The 19,620-nt window shown below is 36.1% G+C and overlaps 6 protein-coding genes across 9 annotated transcripts in view; 1 reads left to right on the forward strand and 5 right to left on the reverse strand.

Annotated features, from left to right (window-relative positions):
* The window catches only part of LOC6580056, a 56,738-nt gene extending 50,869 nt beyond the window's left edge, over nucleotides 1-5,869 (reverse strand). Inside the window, exons 1-2 of one of the 3 annotated variants that reach the window (XM_032729531.2) lie at nucleotides 5,722-5,869; nucleotides 4,367-4,673 (exon numbers count right to left, since the gene is read on the reverse strand). The gene's annotated coding sequence lies outside the window, so the exon portion shown is untranslated. Of the gene's footprint in view, nucleotides 1-4,366; nucleotides 4,674-5,295 lie in introns of all 3 variants that reach the window. The other 2 variants (XM_044011108.1, XM_044011107.1) reach the window with 2 other exon arrangements.
* On the reverse strand, nucleotides 252-1,749 carry LOC6580059 (histone-lysine N-methyltransferase, H3 lysine-79 specific). Its single transcript, XM_044011109.1, has 2 exons — nucleotides 1,330-1,749; nucleotides 252-1,254 (listed from the first exon to the last, which is right to left on the reverse strand). The coding sequence occupies exons 1-2, from the start codon at nucleotides 1,373-1,375 to the stop codon at nucleotides 563-565; spliced, it is 738 nt and encodes a 245-aa protein (XP_043867044.1). The 5' UTR covers nucleotides 1,376-1,749; the 3' UTR covers nucleotides 252-562.
* Nucleotides 2,787-3,768, reverse strand: LOC6580060 (ribonuclease kappa). The gene has a single exon (XM_002005896.4). The coding sequence runs from the start codon at nucleotides 3,207-3,209 to the stop codon at nucleotides 2,871-2,873; it is 339 nt and encodes a 112-aa protein (XP_002005932.1). The 5' UTR covers nucleotides 3,210-3,768; the 3' UTR covers nucleotides 2,787-2,870.
* A 7,510-nt stretch (nucleotides 5,870-13,379) lies between the features above and the next one.
* On the reverse strand, nucleotides 13,380-14,253 carry LOC26527964. 2 transcript variants are annotated; one of them, XR_001449269.3, is made up of 3 exons: nucleotides 14,085-14,249; nucleotides 13,856-14,015; nucleotides 13,380-13,794 (listed from the first exon to the last, which is right to left on the reverse strand). XR_001449269.3 is itself a non-coding variant. In XM_015164068.3 (3 exons), the coding sequence occupies exons 1-3, from the start codon at nucleotides 14,146-14,148 to the stop codon at nucleotides 13,568-13,570; spliced, it is 474 nt and encodes a 157-aa protein (XP_015019554.1). In that variant the 5' UTR covers nucleotides 14,149-14,253; the 3' UTR covers nucleotides 13,380-13,567. The 2 variants fall into 2 exon arrangements, 1 of the variants encoding a protein (XP_015019554.1); XM_015164068.3 differs by having other exon boundaries at nucleotides 13,856-14,038; nucleotides 14,085-14,253.
* Nucleotides 14,254-15,033: 780 nt separating this feature from the next.
* Nucleotides 15,034-16,669, forward strand: LOC6580062 (cuticle protein 16.5). The gene is made up of 3 exons (XM_032730240.2): nucleotides 15,034-15,715; nucleotides 15,785-16,150; nucleotides 16,281-16,669. The coding sequence occupies exons 1-3, from the start codon at nucleotides 15,704-15,706 to the stop codon at nucleotides 16,488-16,490; spliced, it is 588 nt and encodes a 195-aa protein (XP_032586131.1). The 5' UTR covers nucleotides 15,034-15,703; the 3' UTR covers nucleotides 16,491-16,669.
* Nucleotides 16,670-16,705: 36 nt separating this feature from the next.
* Nucleotides 16,706-19,427, reverse strand: LOC6580063 (neuronal acetylcholine receptor subunit alpha-2). The gene is made up of 8 exons (XM_002005898.4): nucleotides 19,070-19,427; nucleotides 18,879-19,010; nucleotides 18,670-18,822; nucleotides 18,316-18,610; nucleotides 17,544-17,962; nucleotides 17,351-17,491; nucleotides 17,119-17,285; nucleotides 16,706-17,066 (listed from the first exon to the last, which is right to left on the reverse strand). Exons 1-8 carry the CDS (start codon nucleotides 19,374-19,376, stop codon nucleotides 16,938-16,940), a joined length of 1,743 nt encoding a protein of 580 aa, XP_002005934.2. The 5' UTR covers nucleotides 19,377-19,427; the 3' UTR covers nucleotides 16,706-16,937.
* Nucleotides 19,428-19,620: the final 193 nt, after the last annotated feature.

Consider the following 19,620-nt stretch of genomic DNA (forward strand, 5'->3'; position numbering starts at 1 on the left):
GATACAGATACAGATACAGATACAGATACAGATACAGATACAGATACAGATACAGATACAGATACAGATACAGATACAGATACAGATACAGATACAGATACAGATACAGATACAGATACAGATACAGATACAGATACAGATACAGATACAAATACAGATACAGATACAGATACAGATACAGATACAGATACAGACACAGATACAGATACAGATACAGAACAGATACAGATATCATCTGTATTGAGAAGAAATTTTAGAGGACAAAATCCGATTATATTTTTTTTTTGTCAACAATAATGATTACAATATTTATTTTTGACCATTTCCCGATGCTCGTAAAACTGTCGAATCAATCTAAATAATATTCTTAATTTTGCTTTCTACGTTGCTGTCATAGGATTTCTTTGTTCTGTTCTCTGTGTTCTTAGTGATCTTAGCTGCTGTTGTTGGTGATCATGCTGGAAGCAAGTGGACATTAATAATACATAATGTGTTAACATATAATGGGTAACATTGTTGTTGGTGTTGTTTGATGATGTTCTCGTTGTTCTTGTTGTTTCGTCTATCCACTGGCTTTCTCGCGCTCCTTGCGTTCCTTTTCGCGTTGCTTTTGTTGCTCCTGCCTGGCCTTCTCCTTTTCCTTTTTGATTTTTTCGCGCTCCTTCTCCTGCTCGGCGAGCCGTTTCATTTCCTCCCTTTCGAAGGCTTCGAACTCCTCGCGATCCTGCGTCAGCTGAATGAGCTCGGCCATCTCACTTTCATCCAAATCGCCCTCATCGAGATCTTTCTGCATCAGCTCCACCTCACGGCTCATGGCCTCCTTGGCCTTGCGGCGTCGCACTTTAAGCTCCTTGGCATCCAGTCGATCTTGACGGCGCTGTTCGCGCTCCTCCTTCTCCTCCTCTCGGCGCTCCTCCTCCCTGGCGAACTCCTCCATCTCGTCCTCAGTATACGGATAGTCCGGAATATCGTAATATAACCGAAAATCCTCCGATGTGATGCATAGGAAAAGGGTGCCAACGAACGCTGCAATGCCGCTCAATAATGCCATATTGTGTCTAGAGTTCTTGGCCTTCCATTCCTTCATGAAATCGCCCTGCGGCTTGGGCAAATCATCGAAGATGGCATGAGTGCCGCCGCTCGGAAAGTAGCCCGGCTTCGGTGGAGGCTTCTTCTCCTGTGCACCTTTGCAAGTCGATTTGGCAGCGAATTGCCGGTTAAAGATCACAAATTTGTTGAATCGAGTATAGCGCACTGAATGTTCAGTTCCAATTAATATATATATATATAACCAAAGCACTTTCCGAATTATATCTGAGATCTACTTACACTCACGCGACAGCCGCGATGGAGCGGCCATCAGAAGTCTGGACATATTTACCGTTCGTCCCTTCGTCGTACTCTGATAGCAAATGCGGATTTGTTTATTTGATGTGTGACTGGAAAAAGTATAATTGTCCACACTGACAATAGCTTTCTCAAAAGCTGCTTCGTTTACGTTTTATTATTTTGTTTTGCCTTATTTTGCCTTTCTGTTCTTTGAAAGCTAAAGCTATAGCAAAAATGTCAACGGCAGCAGCATAAAGTGCAATTGATATGAATTCTTTGAATTCCGTCAAACTGTTATGAATGCTACGGCAATTTGCTTTCTTTTATTGAAATTTCGCTTAATGCTATGATTTTTATATTACTACACGATATGGATTTTTGTGAATTTAATTTGTTTCCTTACTCGATAAGCATTTGAATTAAAACGAAAAGACGAATTAGCTTTGATTCAATATATATATATATATATTTTTATTTATTTTTTTCAATTCCAGAAGGACTACTATTTTTATATATTTTACTTTAAAAAAAAATAAAATAAAAATTGAATAAAATAAATTTTTAATGTTATAAGTGCGTCTTAAAAGCTCTTGTGTAATTTTCTTTTCGGAGTCCAAATCCCATAAATCTTACTGCAAACAAAGCAAATTAGTGGTAAACTCTGTATGTTTTTGTGGAGCAGCACATTTGGTTAGCAAGTCAGAGTGGGGCAGCGTCCATTTGCTGCGATAACAAAGAAACATAACTGCTCGACAAAATGGGTAGTGAGAACGGTCGCGAGATACAGAGACAAAGCTTATCTGTTGCAGAGATACCTGAAGTGCTGAAGAGCTGAAGAGAGACGATGGAACCAGACAGCCAGAGGAGGCCCAAAGCTCGACCAGCAGCGCATTAGCATGTTAGAGAGCATCAGAAAAAGATTTCATGGAAATTTATGATGCCCCAAAAGAACAGAATCTACAGAGGTGTCACGTGCGTGCGCTGTCAGCCCCCACAGCACTAGAGCACTACCACTAGAAAAGTTGTCAAAAATTTTGTATAGTTGACGATGTGGAAAGATGGGACAAAAGTAGTTCGTCGTTCGCTGGTAGTTTAAACAGATAAAGAAGCTAAAGAGAAGCTAATCACGTCAGTTGCACGCCCCAAACGAGACTGCGAGAATGCGGTCAACAAACTTGTTTCCCGTTGCACTCTGAGCGGAGGGTGTGGGCGTGGGTGTTCACTATTTATACTCATTCACGAAAGTGAGCCATGTATATTGGTTTTGTGCACTGTTCGAACGTCTTGCTATAAGCACTGCTATATATACCCAATAATAATAATATGTCAAGATTTTCCCGATCGGAATCAGACAGCGTTTAAGACGTGAATGAGTATACTGCAGTCGGTGACGCTCGACTGCAACGTTTTTACTTGTTTTGACTGTGAGTAGGTAGGAAAAGAACTTGATCGCAATATGCAATGCTGAATTATGTCGCTTTATAATGTCAAGATCTACAAAATATATACAAATACACATACATATACATAAGTATCTAGTGCTATGTGAAACGGTTTTTCTGCAACAGTGCTTTCTCTGATTTCGGTTGGATTTTCTGCATGTTCGCTTGTCTCTTTCGGGTGCAGAAACAGATGTAGGAGCAGAGTGCAAATAAGGCATAGATTATGGCAGCTACATAGCAACGTAACGCCAGAGTCCTATTTAGGTGATCGCACTCGGTGCGAAATTGCTGCAGACTCTTATAGGTCTCCTTCAGCGGCAGTGTTTCAATCATAGACACGGAGTTGAGCGAATAGGACATGCCCATCAGCAGCAACTGAATTGTGCCCCAGATGCTCATGAAGAGGCAGAAGAGGGAGCACTTCTTACCGCAAAACATTCCAAGTGTTTTCCAATCCTCAAAATCCACAAAATCTGTATAATTTTGTATATGTATAATTGATAGATCGTGTGACGGCTAAAGCAAAACCACATCATCGCCCTCTCTCTCTCCCTCTCAGTCTCTTTCTGTTTGGCTCCGACAGGTGCAAAGCCCACATGAAATAAAAAGTTTCCGCCACATGAACCAATTCAGCTCCAGCACTTGCTCTTACCTGTTGCCTCTAACCTTGTGCGATTTTAATGACATTAGATCTTGCCGGCCAGATTGTGAAGGTTAGACCCAGCCCCAACAGTACATACACATATATGCATATACATATATATATAGCATATATAGCTTTGACTCTTTGCATCGACTCTAGCTAACACTCGCTTTCAGTTGCTTTTGCGGTTGCCTTTGCCTTTGCTTTTGCCGTTGCGGTTGCTGTTGCGTTTTCTGTCGGGTTGTTCAACTCGTGCACACATTTTGCATAAATTTTGTTTCGGTTTCGGATTCTGTGAGCCGTTCAGCAGTTGTTTGACAGCTGCTATTAGTGACAGTTCAGCTAGTTCAAAGAGTTCACAAATTGCAAAAAAAGAGAGAAATAAATTCTCACCTGTCTTAACATGTTTTGTTTTTAAAACTTTTAAAAGCCCTATATATGGTCAAATTAAATTTAATAATGTTAAGGATTTGATATAGATATCAAATAATATAAATAGATATATAATTTATGATATCTTCAATATATTTATATAATATTATCAAAATTGGTATATCAAGTTTCCTATTCAGAGTCCCTAGTTATTCTAAGCAGCAAAAGCTTTGGTGATATATCTGATCTTATCATATATGTAAATATTTTTTTCAAAGAATTTTTATGGTCTTCAATTTTTAAGGAGCTTCTTCATTGGCTCATAAAATTTACTTAGGCATTCTCCTTCTGCGTATAGAGTAGGCGTAGATTACCCTATGTTAAAAATATGCCCATAGTTAAAAATATACATAAACATAAGTTGAACTATTTTTAGTTTCGATGTAATCTGCTTATGGTTTTTTATAGCACATCTTTCCAAAGCACTTTACCCTGAGAGCTCAGCATATTTATGCTTATTTTTGCCTTTATGCACTATACAGTAATAATAAAAGTAGGGAAAATAGTAACAACTACTCACCGATTTTCCAAATAACGCATAAAATGGTATTTCGTTTCAAGCAAAAAATCTGCTAAAACGAGTAGCAAATGCGAAAAAATCGCTGTAAAAATGTTTGCCAAGTGCCTTAAAAATCCGTTAGACGAGTTCAACTTGCGAAAATTCGTAAGACGGTTTAATGTTTTATTTCTTTATTTTTATTTTTGTTTTTGTTTTCTTCGTTTTTGTTGTTGTTGTTTTGTTGCTTGTTTACACAAGTTTTTATGCAGTCGTTAGTTTTATGGTTTGCACAAAGCCTTAAGCTGTTTTTCTTCTCTTTTCTTTTTTGCTGAAATGTGCAAAAGGCCTTCAATTAGAAATAGCCATTAATCGTTTATATTGAATGCTCTTAGGTTTTAGGATCCGCGCTCTTAAACTTAACAACTATACAAAGCTACAGAGACATGAAAATGCTTTTATGCTTAGATTTTTTTCATAGACAAGCAATGATTTTTACAACATTTATAGAGCTAACTATTGAGGAATTAAAATATAAAATTTTTTACAACATTTCAAACATGATCGTAATTGGAAATTTTTGAAACAAACTTGATATCCTCGTGCTATACAGAGCCCTACACATTTTTAAAAAAAAAAAAAATAAATAAATGAATAACATTGTATCGCAGACATCAAAAATGAATTCAAAGAAAACCTTGACATTAGCTTGTTTATCTTCGAGCAGCTCAGTTTACATGTCTCGTAATCACCAATCAATCAAGCTACAGTAGCCACTCTAATGAAGGACAGCCACATTAATGTATTTAATTGCATAAGCTGGAATGGCTTTAATTATATATCACAAGAGTCCAACATTATCAGAATCACTGCACATTTTTTTTTTTTTTAATTCATAATAGATTTACATATATAATATATACAAATATATTAATATATGCAAATACTCTTACATAGATATAACTGCATAAGTTTATATTTGTATTATATGCCATTCAGTTTCTCCTTAGTTCTATCTGCTTTGAAATTCCTTCAACTATCGAAAGAAATTCCACCAGAGTCAACAAATTATCAAAACAAATAATTCTTAGCGGAACGCCAAGCGCAGCATTTTCTTTTCCTTTTCAACTGAATTTGTGCATACACAGTTATTTATATTTATTATTATTATTATATTTTGTGATAAGATGGCATAGCGAAAATACATTTGATTTGCTTTTAGTTGTTGCTGTTGTTGTCAATTGCTTTCTTTTATTTGTTTTGCATTCTTTAAGTAAAACACTTGTTGAAACGCGAACACACACGCACACATAGATACCGACACCGACACACACACACGCACGCAAATGCCGCTTTGAATCAGAGCTTGGCGTATATACCGTATAAAGCAGGCTGGGCTGCACAAGAGCCAAAACAAACACGAAAATGAACCAGTAGCGGCGCAAAAGAGACAGCGAGAGTGAGAAAGACCGAAGCGCGACACGACCAACTTGCTCCACGTTCGCTGCTGGAATGAAACTAGTGAGCGTAGCCGCCAAGCCACTGGAGAGACGTCGCGTCGCGTCGATTGTGTGTTTGTTTAGCTGTTGGAGCTCTTGGCGCTTGCTTGCATGCTAGCGAGGCATTTGGAGTTCTGGACTACAGCATTAACGATTTGCAAGACATTATAGATGTAATAATAAAAAAAAATTAGTAACAATTTTATTTCAAATACAATTAGTTGTTTAGTATATAAGCGCCTCACATTTGAAATTTATGCAAATCATACACGTAAATATTCTTCTTAATTGTGAATTCTATTTTTAAATTGGGTTAATTTTTACTTAAATAAGAAACAGTCATTTTTGTTATAAATAAAACATATAAATCAAATAGTTTCATTTAACCAACTGTTGATTGAAATGATTGTTTGATAAACGAACAGTCCGCTGTTAACTTAACATCATGCTCTCAGAGAGAGTAACAGACCTCTGTTGCAGAAGCGAGCGCTGCCAGACACAAAGCTGACTGCTATGGCGAAGCTAGGCAAAGCTATTAAAATACGCGACATAAAGCAGTGAATGCAAAGTTAAATAAGTTTATTATTTATTTTTAAATTAACTATTCTGATTAAAAGTTTAATTTTTGATAAAGAGTTAAAAAAGTTGTAACATAATTATTATTTCTTATTACCTTTTTTGTTTTTTTTTTTAATGCAATAATTAAGTTACCAAGAAATTATTTTTAAGAGTCATATATATATATTGGTTTACAAAGGAAAGCAATAATAAAAAAACACTATTTTCATTTACATAAATTAAAAAAAAAAAACCTTTACTGGTTTATTTTTTCCTTTAATCAAGTTTAAATGCTTATTTGCAATGCCCTATATAGACTCAAAAGCTTTTGGCCTAAAAAAATTACGAATAAATAAAAATTCTTTAAGTTTTAAATATTCAAAATATTTTTGTTAAATTTACCAGCTTGTCCATATAATATTTGTGTATGGCAAAGATTTCCTGTTTGGCGCAATTAAAGCTCAACTTTTATGGCAATTTAATCGGTAGCGCTTAGAAGTATTTTGCGATCATTAAAAGCAGATCTCTGTCTGCTAATTTTGGCCGATAGCCAACCAACAATAACTGAGACAAGCTAATGCCATAAAAATCCAAGTGTGATGGAAGTTACGCCCATGCCCAGTTAGCATGAATTACTTTTTGATTACTGGCCATATATACATATGGCTACATGGAACGATCGCTAGATCGATATGAAGCTAACTGTGATCGCCTTAAAAGGCCACAGTCGGATACTTTCGCAGCTGTTGGCGGATTTCCGCTCCCAAGCTACTAGAGTTTCCAGCCACCCAAATGACAAAAATGTGCCCATGATTAGAGAGCCTCGCAGTGGTCTTAAAGCCAAAGTTTGTCATTTGATACGGCACCGCAGGAGGAGTGAGTAGCAGCAGCAGCAGGAGAAGGAGGAGGAGGCTGTGGAAGGAGGCCTAAGCACTCGAGCGATTAGCATGTTAAACAGCGGCTGCTTAAAGACTATAATTAAGCGACATAAACTTGGGTATTAGGCGCTAAATACACACACACACACACACGCACACAGTCAAAAAAGCACACACATGGACACAGCTGAGGGGAAATTGAGTAAAACGGGGGCCCTCTCATGATTTGCATAACTGTTTGGCTGGGGCACGCACTCGACGTCTCGATCATCTTCTGGGAGTGAGTCTGGCCCATGCGCCCATGGGCCTGGCTTGCATTCGAAACAGACGGCAGACGGCAGACGGCATGGCAAACAAAAAACGGAGGCAAACAGACACAAGCACACACACACACGCACACGCACACACACACTAACACATTAATATGCACCTGTCCACATATGCGACACGTTGGGCTTTCATTTGCTGCCTAAGAAAGAGTAAACAGTCCCCAGTCGCATATTCTATGAATACACTCAACTCAGTCGGGGTATTCTCAATATGATGATGCAGGTGTGAGCAGGTGAATAACTATGCTTAATTTTAATACTGATAGTACATACAAAAATATCTAAAAATATATAAAGACAAATCAAGAAAATGTTAAATTTAATTTATGTATTTTTTTAAATTTTATTTTATATGTTCTATTTATTTTTTTTTTTTTTTTTTTAGGTATTTGATTTAAAAATTTTTCAATTATTAAACCATTTTTTTTTTTTGTAAATATTTTATTTAAAAAATTAAAAAATAAGTAATAATTAATAAAAACAAAGAAATTAGTTGATTTATATTTAAAAATAATTAAATAAATAAAAATAGAACAACTAGTTTGTTTACACAAAATAATATATATATACATATGTATATATTATATACTATTAATACTTTATTAGTAATTCAATTAAAATTTATATTCTGTCAATATTTTTATTTATTTTATTTTTTTTTTCAATTGATTTTTTTTAGGGTATTTGTGTAGCCAATGTTCAGAACATAATTTGCTTTTCCTTTCTTTTTGTTGTTTTTTATTTATATTATTATTTTTTTTCTTTTCGTAACACAAAAGAATTTCCATCAATAATGTCAATAGTACTGCAGCAACAACAACATTAAGTACTTACAACAACAACAGCGACAATAACAGCAACAAGTCGACGACACTCCTTAGCAGCTGAGGCGTTTGGCTGAAGGCGGTTTGCATACGGCTCTACTAAGGGAAAGCGGGCATATAGGTTTTGTGACAAGGCAAAGTTATTGAAGAGAGAGGATAAAATATTAAAAATTTTGTATAGTAATATATAAAGATTTATAAAGAAGATATAGATGAAGATGAAGTTTCTATAGTTGATAATAAATAATTATTTCAATAATAATGTGCATATTTTCATAAACAGCATAAATCCAAAAGTTTACAAGCGATCTGCTCTTCAGCTTCTCTAGAGGTTGAGCAAAAACTCCAGATGTACACTCCTCTTAATTATGGGGCGACACATAAGAAAATACTCAAACTTTGAGCTGTCTCTCCAACCATTTAGCCTTATTTTGATATTCCAATTTAGAACGCCATGAGCGAGTATTGCGCAGTCGTCTACCCCAACGACTGCAACGTTCTTAGCTGTTGTTGTTGTTGCTGTTGCTGTTTGGGCTGACAGCGACGCGTCGATGATGGGGCCAACGTCACGACGAATTATGACCACAAAAGCTGCTTGGGGTTTTAAGTTATTAGGTAACCTAACACAAGCACATACATACATTACTATAACAGCCCGCACAAATATACAAGTGCACATACACATATGTATATACATATATAATATTTCTCCTCTTTTACATCTTGCAATTCAATCGGATTTTAAGCTATATACAAAAATCAATAGTCCGAGCAATCGAGCAGCTCAACAGCCTCCCTCGCATCTGTTGAGCTCAGCTAAAAATGTATTTTAAGGTCAGTGCACACTCACCTGGGCGAATCTCGCTCAGGTGGGCCCCCCAACTGGAACTTGACTGCGCCGCGATGCCGTTGGGTGGTTGGTTGGGCTAAACGCTTTGATCTAAATTTACATTCCGCTCTGCAAATGCAAACAAATTCAAGTTAAGCGGACTGAATGGACAAGTTCAAATTCCATATTAATGCAATTATAGAAAGGTAATTTTGATAGAACACATATACATATTATGTATGTATATATTTTTGACTATTTTAGTCTGAATTAATAATAACAACAAATATTTTTCAAAATATATGGTAAAAAAATATTGATTTAATTAAAATAAAATATATTGTATATTAAAATAAAATATATTCTAGTAAGCCAATAATAATATTAAATATTATTATTTATTTTTATTTTTATTATTTAATATTATTATTGGCTTACTAGAATATACTTTATTTTATATACAATATCTTTTATTTTAATTAAATATAAAAATAAATACAACGTAAAATAAATTTAGTAATAATAGTTTTATATTTAATAATAATAGTTTATAATTTATAATTTATTTTCATTTTATTTTTTAATTTTAATATTATAAATGTAGATTATAAAATGTAGAACCTATACATTTACACCACATTTAGTTTAATTATACATAATAAAATATACTATAAATAGCATTTATCATCAAGTCTAAAAATATCCATCTTAACAGTAGCGTCTAAAAGTATGCACACATCTGACTTTAATGCTTACGAAGCTTGCATACTTCTAAGCTTTCTTTATTATCTCTTTAGCTCAGCACATTTTTATATAATTAAAAAAAATCTTACGTCTTTGTCAGCATAAAGAGATGAGTTAAGCATGTATTGAAATATATAAATATATTGAAAATAAAAAAAAAATATATAGATATATTTAAAATACAAAATTTATATTTTACAAAATGTTTACATTATTTTTAAGCATTAAATTAATTAAATGGTGCTTATAAAAAATAAAATAGTTAATAAAAAGCTGATACAAAAAAATAATAATAATAATATATAAACAATAAAAATTAAGAATTGTACAAAAATATATATAAACAAAGAATATTTATTTGTATAATATAAAAATTCCTATATACATATATATATTTCAATAAAAAAAATTCATTTATTATATAAATTTTAAATTTATTCATATAAATTTCAATAAATGAAAACATTAATTTTTCACAGTATATTATTTGCAATAAATTAAATTATGATCTTATTTAATTTATCCCAGCAGCCAAGTGATACATAAAACTTAAAGTTAAAGTTTGCCTCGCGGTTTCCACGCCCATTCAAAGGATGACAGCCTCCCCACAAACGCACACACTCGTATAATGTATGAGTTTACAATATGCAGCATTTGGTGACAAGTCGCGGTGATAACCATAAACTGATTCTTGAAATGGCCAGCTGGCAGTTGGCAGTTGGCAGTTGGCAGTTGGCAGTATTGGCCCACTTGTGCCGGGTAAAGTGCGACGCATAAAGTGTGGAACAGGTAGACTGGACCATCAGCTCGTGATGGAAACTATCACTGGGACCAGTCACGGATTGCCAAATGCCAAATTGTCGTTGTCTTTGGCAACACTTTTGACTTTGTCTTGGCCAGCTGCAGCTAACCAATTAACAGCTTGGCCGTAACAGCAGCAGCAGCAACAGCAGCAGCAGCAGCAGCCTCAGCTCCATTTCATTGATTCATTCATTAATTCCTGCCTCATAAAAGCTACACGAGTCTCGCTTTATTTTTCATTTACTCTTGCATCCATAATTGTGGATAACTTTTAATATATGACATGGCTGTTATACCCTGTAGAGCTGGAATGTGCATGAGATGGATATGATGCGATTTGACTGAGATATGCAACAGGTGGAAGAGTGTGAAATTTTATTAGTTTAATCAACATGTCGTGGGACTAATTAATAGAAATATAATATTGTTTTTGTTGATATAGTTTCCATAAAGAAATTTACATTTATCGTGATATTTCTTTAACAATTTAAAATGCTTTACTTTTTTTTATTCATGATCTCTTTTAATCAATGAGATCTATATATTTCTAAATTAAATTCTAAATCTAGTTTGGCATACATAGCCTAAGAATCTATTCAATATACATAAATACTCTAGCTTGTGAGGCACGACTAGCTGATACTCATTAAACAGCTCCAAGTTGTCTCATCAAGCATGCATTCAATATGTGCCTAAAAAAAAGTATGGTTGTATATAAAGGTTGACTAGTTTTTGATTTTCATTTTTAGATATTATTAAATTTAAACTTAATTTATATTTATTTTATTTATTTAAAATTAAAAGAACCATAAAGTAATTTTCCTATGCTCTACAGTTCACAATTTAAATATTTTATCATATTTAATTATACTAGAAAGCCAACTCAAAAATTAATTACTTTATCATATTTTACTATAGCACTATTATTTTTAATTTTTTAATATAATTTGAAAAATTTGTTTGATTGAATATACCATTTAATATAAAATAAAAAATTAAATGAATACTTCATAAAAGTATAAAGTGCTTTCCAGGTGTACTATAATTCCATAAACAAGTTTTTTCTTAAAATATATTTAATTAAATATAATTATTGATTAATAATTTACTTAAAAATGTATAAAAACACACTTCATATACTACTTATTATTTACAATTTCTCGCCCACTAATTAGACCCATCAAGTCAAATACTCCCCTTTAACATACTTTTCAGAGTATTTACCCCGCTTAGCATCTGCTACTGTGAATGCCTATATGCAATTCACAATGACTGTTTGCATTCAATCAACTAGACGCAATTTTGTTTTTGGTCATCGTCGTCGCTTCATTTTGCAGCTTTTCCGATTGAAATTCAAATTCGGCGCTGCGTTAATTAATTGAAAATCAACACAGTCCAAGAAAAATACGCATACGCAGCGTGAGACATGCGCATGCGCATGCGATGGCCCGTCACAGATGCATGCATGGCATTCACCGCAAAGCCAAAAAGGGGGAGAAAAAAAAAGAAGAAAAAAAAGAGAATTCTTCGCATTGAGCAATGGCCAACTAGCTGCACCTTTTATTTGCTATTAACTGTTTGCTGTTAGCTGTTAGTTCGTATTGCGTTGGTTAATTAGGCATTCGTCTGTGGCTCGGCCTAAAGCATTTTGCACTAATTTGGAGCTCGCTGGCGTGCGCTCGCTCGATCGCTCGCCTGCCCCAGCTACCCGCCCCGCCACTCCCCGATTGCCAAATGCGTCGCATTTTGCTGTCGACTAAATAAAGCCAGGCTGGGAGGCGACCGATGCCGATTTGGCATCTGATTTTATAACCCTTCTCCAGTTGATCAAATGATCATTGGATCAATTGATCAATTGATCAATTGAGCGATTGAGCATAAATTGAAATTGATAATTTTATGCTGCCGGAAAATGAGCGCAACGCGATTTTCGCGCGGCTATTGAAAGCAATTTTCACGCTGTCTAAAAACAAAACTGGAGCAGGCATCAAATCTTTTATTTATAAACTCAGCTCACACACACCGACACACACACGCACACACTCACAATTGTTATATTGACTTTAATATTTGCTAATAGATTTCACATAAATCACATTCTTGTGGCATGATTTATGCACAGGCAGCAAAGCACAGGTGTCTCAGGTGTCTCAGCTGTCTTATGGCCATAATGTTGAGTGCCAAGAGGAGGCTTTGCTCAGACACCGACTCTCAACTGCAGAGACTTTAAAATGCTGCGTCATTGGCGCCGCTCGACCCTTAACACCTTAGCTAGTGGGTTCGATTTGGCCAAAAGTCACACGGGCTACAATGGAGATTGTAGATTATAGATTAAATAGATATTTAGATACTTAAAAATATAGATTTAATTTGGCTTGGCTCTTTTATTAACACCTTATGTACGGAGTCCTCATATAGATAGGTAGAACAGGTTTTTATCAGAGTCCGGAGAGAGAGAGAGAGAGAGAGAGAGAGAGAGATCGTCTAGAGCAGCTGAAGCAGAATAAATTTTTGAAAATTCCAATAGAGAAAAATATATCTAAATACAGATAGTCAGAAAACTTAAGATCCTAGATGAAGGTTATATAAATCAATTATTATTTTACCGTTATACAACACACATGATGTGACAATATTTTAAATGTATTATGTTCTCCATTATACATATTTGTTAATTTGTAACTCTTATACAAAATTACTTAAAATTAGAATCTTACAAATATAATATATCAAAATAACATTGTCTCTAAGTCTAATCCGTAACTACGCCAGTAAATTATAGTTTCTCAAAAAGTAATACGCTGCCAGGCATAGTGTTACAATTATAGCCTCTTCTCTGAGAGCATTTCCCTTGTTTAGTTCTGGACAATCGCAGTGCCTGAAGCACCTTTTGCAATAAAGTGATATAACATATTCGTCACTAGTTTTTGGAGCAATTGTGTGACACATGCCATCTGAGCTACCAGAGCATATGGTAAAATTTAGAGTATCTAAAAAACAGTTATTATGGATTATATATATAGAATGTGAATGAGATAGATGCACAGTTACCAGTTAGTTTGTAGCCAGGATGAAGGCATTTATCCAAATGTTGGTTGGCTGTATCATTGGCTGTTTTCGGTACTAATTTGCCCTGATCCGCTTTACTTAGGATCTTTAGAAATTTGTGGGTAACTTTGCAAGGTTTATATTTTTTTTTGCATTCCATACACTGATTGCCATTGGCATTAACATCTATAAGATTTAGTTTTTAGTAATATGATAATATATCGATGCTTACTTGGACATAAATTTAGAAATGCACAGGTCCAGTATATACAAAACACCATTCTCAAGACATCCATATTGGAATTTAGCTTATTCAAATAATAAAATAATTTAGAATGTCATCATTCAGAAAACTCACGAATTCTATGCCTATTCTATAGATTTGAAAATAGCCTACTTTGATTTGTAAATATTTGAAACGGTATAATGTCTGACAGAAGGGCGGTTGAAGGGGTGGAAAGAATAAACGGATTGAGCTAAATCGACTTGACTGATCAAGAATTCAGCAAGAGCTTGAATAGATAAAAGGGTTAGATAACTGGAAAACTTAAATTCTCTGAGTCTTATAAAGATGGTATACATTTGTTGAACTTTAACTGTTATACTGGTATACTGTTATACTACTGTTACGGTATAACAAATTTAAAATTAAATTACATTTGCTATGTATGAGATAATAAACATCGATAGCTAGAAAACTTTAGTTCTGTGTCTTATAAAAATAATTATAAATTTCACTTAATATTATATTGCTATAAATTTAATAATAATAAAATAATTCTCACATTTGTCATAGATTCAGCTTGAAAAAAGTCCAAAGCTCCCACAAAGGTTAAATGCCTTAGACCAAAAAAGTCCCACGAGCTGCTTCTGGCCTGCTCTGTTGGCCAAAAGCATACGTGGCGTGGCTGGACACTACTTTGTAAAATGCAATAATAATAACAACAATTACAACAACAACAACAACAGCAACAGCAAATCACAATTTTTAGCATTTTTAGCAAACAGACAACACACAAATATGGTCAAATGTGGCACGCAGCAGTATTTTGGCCCGACAGCAGCCGCAGCCGCAGCAGCAAAAGTGAAGCTGAAATCTAAAAAAGATTTTTTTTAGAAATTTGTTGTGATTTTTTTTTCTTTTAGCAATGATAATTATGCAATTGTTGGCCGTGTCAAATAGTTGAGCAGCTGCGAATAATTAGACAACATTCTCGCCTGGATTCCTCAAACACACCCAAACGGACCAAATATGTTAGTATGTGTGCCAAACACTTTATGTTCTAAGCTAATTAAGTGGTTAGGCGCAAGGTTAAAAAGGCAACCAATTTGGTTACAAACGACACGCAAAAACAAATCAAAAACATGTAGAATTCTCCAATGAATGCTGCTTTCTAATTAGAAATCCCGAGCGAGCGCGCGACTGCCAAAAAAAAAAAAAAAAAAAAAAATCCCAGCCTGCCCGTCTGACGACAAGTGGTCTGCCTTGCCAGCCAATCCAAAGCTGTTGCGTCATCCGCAATGGCAGCAACAACAATAACAACAACAACAAGAATCGCATTCGGACGTTGTCGCTGTCGTTGTCCACTTCAAAGATACTTCACAAATTGGTGCTGCTCTGGCCCGCTTTGTTGACGCTGAACGACGAGATCGAAATCGAAATACAAATCGAAGTCGAATTCGCCAGGCCTAGGCATAGACTGGGTATCTAGCTAGTCATCTGTCCACCGTCCAACGTCCGCTGTCCGCTGTCCGCTGTCCGTGTTGACTGCGTGCGTCGCGTTGCAGTATAAAAGTAACTGAGTGCACGCATTGAATTTACAGTTGCAGTTCTCAGTTAAAAGCCTAAACATGAAACTATTGGTAAGCCAAAGATATATGTATGTGTACATATACGATATATCCTTACTAATCATGTTGTGCCTCTGACAGATTCTATCCACTTTGTTGGCCGTCGCAAGCGCTGCACCCGGCTTGCTGGATCTTGGATTGGGACACACCGCACCCGCCATTAGCTATGGACATGCTGAGCCTGCGATTACTTATGCCCATGCACCTGCCGTCACCTATGCAGCAGCTGCTCCAGTCATCAAGTCGTATGCGCCAGCTATTAGCTACGCAGCGCCAACTGTTGTGAAGTCATATGCGCCCGCTATCAGTTATGCTGCGCCTGCTCCGGTCATCAAGTCGTATGCACCAGCCATTAGCTATGCTGCTCCTACGTTGGTCAAGTCCTACGCTGCACCAGTCGTCAAAGCCGTTGCTGCTCCAGCCACAAGTTACTCTCATTTCAGTTCGGTAAGATTATTTAAACAGTGAACCAGTTCATTTAGAACAATTGTATCAGATTATCGATATTTATCTGTATATATATTGGCCGATATCTCACCCATTTTGAATCCCATCAAACCGTTATTCTCATCGACAGGTTGTTTCCCACGCCACGCCCATCATCAAGTCATATGCAGCCGCACCCATTGTTAAGTCATATGCCGCACCGGCTATTAGCTACGCTGCCCCAACCGTAGTCAAGTCCTATGCTGCTCCAGCGATCAGCTATCAGCCAACATTGCTAAAATCATATGCTGCACCAGCTCTGACACTGGGTGGATACGATGATCACTATGGCTATCACTAAGAAGCCACTGTCATCTCCAGTGCGTGTTTTGGGTAGAGATGGCCACAATGAGGCGTACAAAGCAAGAGGGAGGAAGTAACGAGAGATTGACAGAGAGAGAATGAGAAAGGAGTTGACAGTCGCACGTTTTCCAAAACTTATATTTTTCAACAAATTCCCATATTTCGTATATTCTGTATTTATTTAAGGCCCCAATCATTGCAAATAAAGAAAAATTACATTTTTCAAATGCGGCTATTGTTGCTTTAGTTTTTGTAAGCTGCAGATATGATTTACTGTTCAAGCATCTGCAAGCCTGGAGTCACTTGCAGAACCGATTATTTTATTTATGAGTATCGATAGTTTTAAAAGCTATGCGGCGAAGAGAGAGCAAGATACATGGAGGATTGGCAATGAAGAAATATTTTCTAATGCCATTCGGATTTAATTAAAAGTAAATTATTTACTTTAATGTGCGGATATATCGGTCGTATTTAGTATAATGAAGCAAATATTGACTCCAATAAAACTGCCATTGTTTAGAATTTTAGCAAGTTGACGCCAAGGTCGAGCTTGAGAATCGCAGAATTCCGTTGACTATGGAAAAGAGATATTGTAAAATTATTAAACACAAAATTGCTCAACTTACATCTGAAATACGAAGTCCCAGAAATAAACGCAACGGGCTCCAATTCATCAGGGACAAAAGCCAGGCTGGCGCCTTGGCGCGAGGTGGATAACGTTCCAGCCACATGATGGCGATATGCAGTAAATAACAATAAACGGAAGCGCGCATAATGTGCTGATAGGCTGACACTGAAAAGAATTAAGATTTAATATATATACATATAAATTCTGAATAAAATCTATTATACACTTACTGAGAGGCGGCACATAGTGCGGCGAGGCATGGCGCGTCAAATACATGAGACCCCACGCCGTTAGCATGACAACAATAAGAATGAGAGCGCCGCGTCGATATCCACGTAAGAGGAATGAGAGTCCCAAGAAGATTTCACATGCTGCCAAAAGAAAATGAGTTAAATTTCTACATAGATGTGATTAAGAACTCACCATACAATGGCATGGCAAAGACCAGTCTGTAGAAGTTGCCATTCCGATGCAATGTGAATCCTATGGCCACATCGCCAGACATTGTCTGCAGTATACCCTTGGGCGTATAGCGCAGGGTAGTTGCATTCTCTACATGCACCACGGCTATTTTTACAAAAGTCCATCCAGAGGGAGTGTTTACATGTTCATTGGGCGCCAGCGGCTTTCGTTCATTATCGTGGGTTAAAGCAATCTTTACCTGGTTCTGATCGATGCCCAGTTGAATGTCGCAATTGATACGCTCATCGGGCCAATTACGCTCTGTGTCCACGCACCATGTCGTCGCTTCCCAATTATTGGCCATCAGGCTGACGTTGCCATTGCTATAAACTCGCAATTCAAAGTCTTTCAATGCGGTACCCAACGACTCCAATGCGCCACTAAAAGAAAGGGGAAATAGTTGTATATTTGTGTTCTACACACATTAAATAGAATAACTACAGATCGAGCAATTGGCAATCCGACAAAAATTGATCAAATCCAAGGCTATCGGCGCAATTAAATTTAGTTTATCGATTACCCGATAGCTTGTCAAATACTTGCTTATCGCTTCTGCACGTATCGGTCATCCGATAGTAGTTTGTGAAATCTTGGTTTAACAGCTTATCAACCGATAGAAAATATAATCCCTTTTAAGCGGATGAATATCAAGAGTTGGATATATGTATGTATGCTATCACGACACCCCAATCTTCAACAATATTTAACAATTGAAAAATATATATATACATACTTTAGTATCACCAAATGAGGTGTCCATATTTGTAATAGCGGATGCTCAAACGATACCAGTCGCCCATAGCTCTCCGGTTGCCAGCGTAGTCGATCATCATGCCAGTGCATCATCAGTTGCATACGCGCATGCAAATGGGCGCTAGATGGATCGTAAGCTAGCGATTGCATTTGAAAATTAAACTGAACCTCAGTCAGATTACTGGGCAAGCTGCTGTTCGAAGCCCGATATATTAAAGCGTCCAGCAAACGATCTTCAACGGATTGCTCATGCTGTTCCCGCTCCATTTCATTCGCTACAGACACATTTGAGATAAGAAAATTAAATATTTAAGCTCAAGCTAAATTCACTTACTAAATCCATCAAAGGCGCAATCATAGAACCAGCGCGCGGAGTTCATTCCAAATGTGCTGAAGCTGATGTAGTTGATATTCAGCGGGGAGGGATCCATATAATGAAGCAGTGGCTCCTTCTTAAAGCCAGGAATGTAGACATACAAGTCACCATCTAGAAATAAAAATATATATTATTTATAGGCTTCAATTCTTTGAACTATACCTTACCTTTAGTTTGAACGATTTCGATTGGCGTTGGTTCATAAACCGAAAGTAATTCAATATCTTGATTTGTTGAGACTCGCTTCATTCCCATGTTTGTGCGAATGGTGGAAAATGTATCTCCGCCAGCTCCAATTACTGCGATTATATAAATACTAGATATATTCTAGAATTTTATGCAAATTTTCTTGACTTGCCAATTTCGTATACCCGATCCTCGGGGCGCGGGTGATTTGTTACAGAAAGTAATATATGTGCATCCATGCTCGTCAACACATAAAATTTTAAATGTAGACGCTCATTGGGCAGGATATTGTTATTATCCAAAGTGTGTATCATAAAAAAATCTTTGTATGCATATCCAGCAAATTTATCAATTTCAATGCTGTCGCATGTGTCCAACTGTGCAAAGCTGATATTATAACGGCCCTTCGCGTTGGCCGGATGCAGCGCTAGTGCCAGATATAAGAAAACACTGATAAGCCATTTTTCGTATAACATCATTTTTATCCGAAGCGCATAGCATTCGTTGTGGGCTCAAAAAACAACTGAAACTTGCGCGCCCCAATCAGCACATCTAAGTAAATTATCGAATCTGGGCAACTTTGCATTTTTTCATCGGGTTCGCTGTTTTATAGCAGTTAGCTATTGACAGTAAGTAACAAAGTATATCTTTTTCCAGAGAACTATGAATGTTTATTGTCTGGCGCCAATAAATATTTGAATATACATAATTTATTTTAACCTA

The sequence above is a fragment of the Drosophila mojavensis genome, unplaced genomic scaffold, assembly GCF_018153725.1.
Source record: "Drosophila mojavensis isolate 15081-1352.22 unplaced genomic scaffold, ASM1815372v1 contig_80, whole genome shotgun sequence".
Classification (NCBI taxonomy): Eukaryota; Metazoa; Arthropoda; class Insecta; order Diptera; family Drosophilidae; genus Drosophila; species Drosophila mojavensis.

Coding starts and splice junctions, on each gene's coding strand:
- LOC6580059 (XM_044011109.1), bottom strand. CDS start 1,375: ATGTCCAGACTTCTGATGGCCGCTCCATCGCGGCTGTCGCGTGAGT. Junction 1,255..1,329: donor ATCGCGGCTGTCGCGTGAGT/GTAAGTAGATCT, acceptor CTGAACATTCAG/TGCGCTATACTCGATTCAAC.
- LOC6580060 (XM_002005896.4), bottom strand. CDS start 3,209: ATGTTTTGCGGTAAGAAGTGCTCCCTCTTCTGCCTCTTCATGAGCATC.
- LOC26527964 (XM_015164068.3), bottom strand. CDS start 14,148: ATGGATGTCTTGAGAATGGTGTTTTGTATATACTGGACCTGTGCATTT. Junction 14,039..14,084: donor ATTTCTAAATTTATGTCCAA/GTAAGCATCGAT, acceptor TAAATCTTATAG/ATGTTAATGCCAATGGCAAT. Junction 13,795..13,855: donor TCCTGGCTACAAACTAACTG/GTAACTGTGCAT, acceptor ACTGTTTTTTAG/ATACTCTAAATTTTACCATA.
- LOC6580062 (XM_032730240.2), top strand. Junction 16,151..16,280: donor GTTACTCTCATTTCAGTTCG/GTAAGATTATTT, acceptor TCTCATCGACAG/GTTGTTTCCCACGCCACGCC.
- LOC6580063 (XM_002005898.4), bottom strand. CDS start 19,376: ATGATGTTATACGAAAAATGGCTTATCAGTGTTTTCTTATATCTGGCA. Junction 17,963..18,315: donor CCTCATTTGGTGATACTAAA/GTATGTATATAT, acceptor CCTTTCTTTTAG/TGGCGCATTGGAGTCGTTGG. Junction 17,286..17,350: donor GCACTATGTGCCGCCTCTCA/GTAAGTGTATAA, acceptor AATTCTTTTCAG/TGTCAGCCTATCAGCACATT.